The sequence below is a fragment of the Nicotiana tomentosiformis genome, chromosome 3 (assembly GCF_000390325.3).
Source record: "Nicotiana tomentosiformis chromosome 3, ASM39032v3, whole genome shotgun sequence".
Taxonomy (NCBI): domain Eukaryota; kingdom Viridiplantae; phylum Streptophyta; class Magnoliopsida; order Solanales; family Solanaceae; genus Nicotiana; species Nicotiana tomentosiformis.
In genome coordinates this window covers 62,789,335-62,794,834 of record NC_090814.1, presented here as the reverse complement: position 1 = coordinate 62,794,834, position 5,500 = coordinate 62,789,335, and the positions used below count along the sequence as shown (strand labels likewise).

The following is a 5,500-nucleotide window of genomic DNA, read 5'->3' as shown; positions in this document are numbered from 1 at the left end:
TTTGCATCATCATTAGGAGTTTGTTCAACATTTTCATTGGGCTCACCCCCGTAGTGCATCCCAAAAGCATCCGCAACCATATCATAAATTCTAGAATCATGATTTCTATTCCTCACAGACCTACTACTTTCACCAACAACCATGTTATGAAAAATTCCACGGCTACCATCGATCTCTCCATGATTAGTCCACACAAAATAATTCTCTATAAACCCCTTCCTATAAAGATGAAGCTTAACTTCCTCCAATTTTTTTAACTTCACACACTCGCACTTGACACAAGGGCACCTAATTACTCCTTCAATTTGATATGATGAAAGTGACATTACATGTCTAATAAAGTCATCAACCCCTTCTACAAAATCCTCCTGCAATCCCCGTCGATTAGGATAATTCCTATTGTACATCCAAGTACGATGTTCCATATATACAAATAAAAAAAATTGAGATATTTTCATAAGTATTAGAACTACTTAATTTATTCTACAATTATAAATTAATTAAATTATTTTTAATTAATTAAGATAATTATTTTTTACTAATTACACCAAAATTAAATTATAGTAAATATAATTAATTATGATTCATTCAATTTAAACTTAAACTATAAATTCAATTCATACCCAAAAGATTCGACAATTATCCTTAAAAGTTTAATTCACATCCAAAAAGTTCAACCATTACCCCTAACAATTCAATTAATACCCTTAAACAATTCAATTAAACTCACACAACATAAGCTCTATCCGAAAAGTTCAACACTTACCCCTAAAAATTCAAATCATACCCTAAAAGTTCAATTCACAAGAACAAATCCTAAAAACACAACTCAATTCAAAGTTCAACATTCAATTCCTAACTAAACTACTCAAGTCAATACAAACTAGGTAATTAATTCAATTCAATTCAATTTAAACAATAATTAACTAATTCATAACGAAATAACAAAATATTAAAATTATACAAACAATGTAAGTTCAAATCAAAACCTGAAATTTTTAGGAGGTGGAGGGGGTAGTGGCGGCAGTGGAGGAGGAGGGGGGGTGGCAGTGGCAAAGTGGGGTGGGGATTGGGATTTGTGTGAGAGAAATAGAGAAAGAGTGGGGGAAGAGTGTTGTGTGTGTGAGGGAAAAGAGAGTGGGGAGTTAGAAAATTTTGAGAAGAGAGTAAGAGAAATGAGGGGGAAAGCCCGTATTTGGGATCTGGAATTATAATTACCGACCAACGTCGATCGGTAAAGTTGGTCGGTACACTTAAGTGACCGCGCGTTGACTGTGTTTGATCATTAATCGACCGACTTCGGTCGGTTATTTAAAAAAAAGACTAAATTATTTTTTGTGTTATTATTTCTTAAAATATTATAAACTATAAAAAATTATTATAAACTATAAGTATTTATTTTATTCACATATATATTTACTATAAATAATTATAAACTATAAGCATAATCTTTATAAATAATTATATTAACTAATTACTTTTAATAAATTATAAGCATATATTTTATTCATACATATATATAAATTAATCAATCATAATAAAAAAAAACAATAAAGGTATATATATGAGACGTTTATTTTATTCGAATTTCACATTTCATTATATATATTTATTCGCTTTATAACTAATTACAAATCACATAGACTAATAAATATCGGTCAAGACGGTTTACCTTTTGTATTCATTTATCTAAGTTAATTTTTTATGTTATAATTAAGTATATGAGTAATTTCACACACACAAACACGCGCACACACACATATATTATATTGTAATTGATGATCAATCATATAAATTACTACATACGAAAACTTTATCAATTGATGAGTTGGTAAACCAATATTATTCTATTTTAAATATGTTTAGTCGATTGTTATATATATTAACTCGTTTACTTAATGCTAATAACTTCTTTCGTTTCTTTAATTTATGATCCATATATACATGTCAAAGAAGTTTAGTATTCTTCTATATTTCATTCATTCATCACTAATAATGCATGAAATAGATTAATCGATATAGGACGAGATGTTTCGCTTTTAATATTCATCGATGCATCTAAGTAAGTGATAAGTCAATGAATCAATTTACAAATAGATATATTTGATGATGATTAATTATATATACTAATTAGATTATTGCTTCTTCACAAGTCTATCTCCGAAAGAACCCGACACTATGGCCCTAGCGCTTCGCGTTCTTAGATGCGGCTATATATATATATATATATATATATATATATATATATATGCGCACTTCGTTGTATTACTTTGACTATATATAGCTTGTTATAGTATATGCTAGTATATTCATTATTTGTATTATAAAATAAAGTGTTAACGGACTATATTTATATTATTTCGATAGTAAATATTAATGTGATTCAAAAGTTTGACCATGTTTGACCTATGAACCGACCGAAATTGGTCGGTTATTTTTCAAAAATTATATCTACCAACCAAAGTTGATCGGTAAAATCATTCCCTGTAATAACCGACCGACTTTGATCGGTAAATTAAACTATAAATTTTATAAAATATTTTAAACAATAATATAATTATTCAATTTTAAAAATGTGGGTCCACATTACCGACCAATGTTGGTCGATAATCAAAAAATTGCTTTGACTAAACAAGTCTGACCCACTGCGATCAAATGTTTGACCAATATACCGACCAATTTCGGTCGGTATGTAATTTATAAAAATGTAAAGTATTATTTTGGTAGTTTCCGTCCGTTTTGGATGATTTTTTTGTCGCTTTTGTTGACCGACCAACGTTGGTCGGTATCGCTCGGTCGGATTTTCCCGGATATCTAGTAGTGTTAACAAATGTACTTGGATCTCTTTTTGGTCCATCCGTTTCTCAATAGAGAAGCGGAAAAACTCTAGCTGCTTGAAAGGATGGTTCAGAGACTTGCCTAAAGCGGCATAGTTATGCCACCAAATCCAATCAACATAAAGGTGTTGAAGATTCAGAAGGCAAAGGAAAAACTCAAGATTCAGAAAGCTGAGGATGAAGACACTTAAGTCTATTGCAATTCTATTATGTTTTCAGTCAATGACGATGAAGGTGAGTGAAAGAACATGTTGAAATGCTAGAACTACTAAATATCGAGTCGAATCTGAGCTCTTTTATGGTTTTGTAGACTCGTTGAAACTATTTCCACCTCACTGGAGAGGTTTCCTCTTTTCCATTTTGATACTCTAATTTAGGATTTAAAAATAAAATTGTACTTGGACCAGGACTCGCGGGTAGAAATCGACTAATTTTGTCTTGCAGCCCAACTCTTGTGAGCGCGAGCCGAATCTCTTTTTCTTGGTCTTTACTAGTTCACTAAAGAGGGCAATTGATAACAAAACGACGGAGGGAGCTATTCCGAACTCCAACATACACACAAAAATAAAAAATAAACAAAGATATTCATAAGCTAAGTCGAAAGCAAATGGTGTATACGAAAATACTGGAATTATTTCGAAGTTTCAGGATTTAACGGAACTGAGTCCAAATAAAAGCGTGAAACTAAAATACATCAAATCCTCAAACAGAGTTTTAAAATTGAGTTGGAAACAAACTAATATCTCTAGAACAAATGTTTCATTACCCAATCAAAAGCTCATCCAGTAACAATCCTAATTACCCTAGAAGCTCAATACTAGCAATAATTCTGAACGTAACACAAATGGAATCCAGCCGGGATGACAGATAAAAACGAAAAAACGATAAGAACCGTGTTCACTTGATCTCCTGAGAAAATTAATTGAGATATCTAACCTGATGAAAGCAGCATATAATATAAATCGTCACCCTCTTGGTGTTTTATTCATTTCCTCCGTCAACAGAACTATCAGTACAAACATCTTTAAATTTTCCTCAGATACCGAGTAACCGAACATGCACCTTTTGGAATTGGTGGTAATTCTAATCATCCGTCCTCCATTTCTCCAAAATCTATTATGTACTGCCAAAGTGATCATCAGGGTATTCATAATCTTGCATGCAATTCAAAGAAATTAATCATATAGCTAAACCATATATCTTCCATTTTCTAAAAATCAAACAAGAAGGAATCATAGCTGTAGTCCCAAAAATTAACCGCCGGGTAATTGCTATCGTCATTTGTAGGCCAAAAAACAGGAGATCCGGGTCCTCCCATCACCGCCACCGGATCTGAAACGACCGGTGCAGCCATCGTTTGAGTGGAACAAACAGACATAGACGACCCCACAAAAGGGTTTATTGTTTCGTCAGACAAACGATTCTGCTGCTGATTTTGATATTCATGAGATGATTGATCTTCTTGTTTTGGCGGCTTCTCTTGAATATGGCTAGGATTAGGGTTAGGGCTTGAATAAGAGCACGTTGTTCCAGCTTCATGTGCGAGATTATCAGCCTCAGGACCATATCCATCACAAATTGCATACTGTTGTTGTTGTTGTTGGTGGTGGTGGTGGTGGGGTTGAACCAACTGTTGTGAATATTGTACAGCAGGAAAAAACCCGTAGGGTACATAACCACAACCTGCACCTACACTATTGGAAACAGGAGGTGCTGTATTAGGAGAAGAGAGAGACGTAAAGCCGAAGCCAGAAGGCCTAGGAAGTAACGGACGAAGAGTTTGTGTGGAAGACGATGAGCTCGATTTTTTGGACGACTGTGAAGAAGATGATGAGTTATTACCAGTGGAAGGTTGAAGGTTGAGTTGAGCCCTCGAACCGTATAGTATAATAGCGGCACGGTCATAGGCTCGAGCGGCATCTTCAGCAGTGGCGAAGGTGCCGAGCCAACGGCGTGTACGCTTACGTGGTTCTCGGATCTCGGCTACCCACTTGCCCCAACTGCGTTGTCTTACGCCTCTGTACCTGAATTTGTTGTTGTCGGGTCCACCTTTGCCTTTGCCTTTTTTATTGCTGTTACTGCTAGTACTTGTAGAGGTGGTGTCACTAACGGTGGCGGAGCTAATGGTGGTGGTTTTTTCTTCTGAAGGAATGGGGACCGTCTGGCTAGGAATTAAGTTTTGGGCATTGGGACTAGTATTCATAGTGTGAAGTAACCTATTTTTATTATCAAAAATGTGAAGGGAGAGGTGGGGTTGTTGCTATGTATGTACCTCGTTGAGTGTATGCCCAATGAGTCGAAAGAGAGAGACAGAAGAAGGCTGGCGATGATCAAAGAGTCATAATCTGTAAATGGTGGAAGAGGGCGGTGCTCTTATATAGATGCATACATTAGTGGACTGTGGGAAGTGTATACATGCAGACACCTCAGTTTGGACTGGGGATTTGGGTGGGGAGGTGGGGGTAGGGAAAACCTGGATGCAGCATGCGCGTTGTTGTCTTAGGAAGCTTTTTGTGCACCACAAGTTTTATCAAGGGACCTGACACTATATCCTAAGATTACCGAATTAAGGATTGTGAATAGGAAGCCATAGAACCAAAATTGGAAAGAATAAAATGGAAGTTTTATGTCTGCTACACACACACACATACATATATATATAT

At 35.0% G+C, this 5,500-nt stretch overlaps 1 protein-coding gene across 1 annotated transcript; it reads right to left on the bottom strand.

The window, feature by feature from the left end:
• Positions 1 to 4,047: 4,047 nt before the first annotated feature.
• On the bottom strand, positions 4,048 to 5,040 carry LOC104111798 (ethylene-responsive transcription factor ABI4). Its single transcript, XM_009621561.1, has one exon. It carries the CDS (start codon positions 5,038 to 5,040, stop codon positions 4,048 to 4,050), a length of 993 nt encoding a protein of 330 aa, XP_009619856.1.
• Positions 5,041 to 5,500: the final 460 nt, after the last annotated feature.

Bases quoted from the DNA above. Each gene is read 5' to 3' on its own strand.
- LOC104111798 (XM_009621561.1), bottom strand. From the start codon at position 5,040: ATGAATACTAGTCCCAATGCCCAAAACTTAATTCCTAGCCAGACGGTC.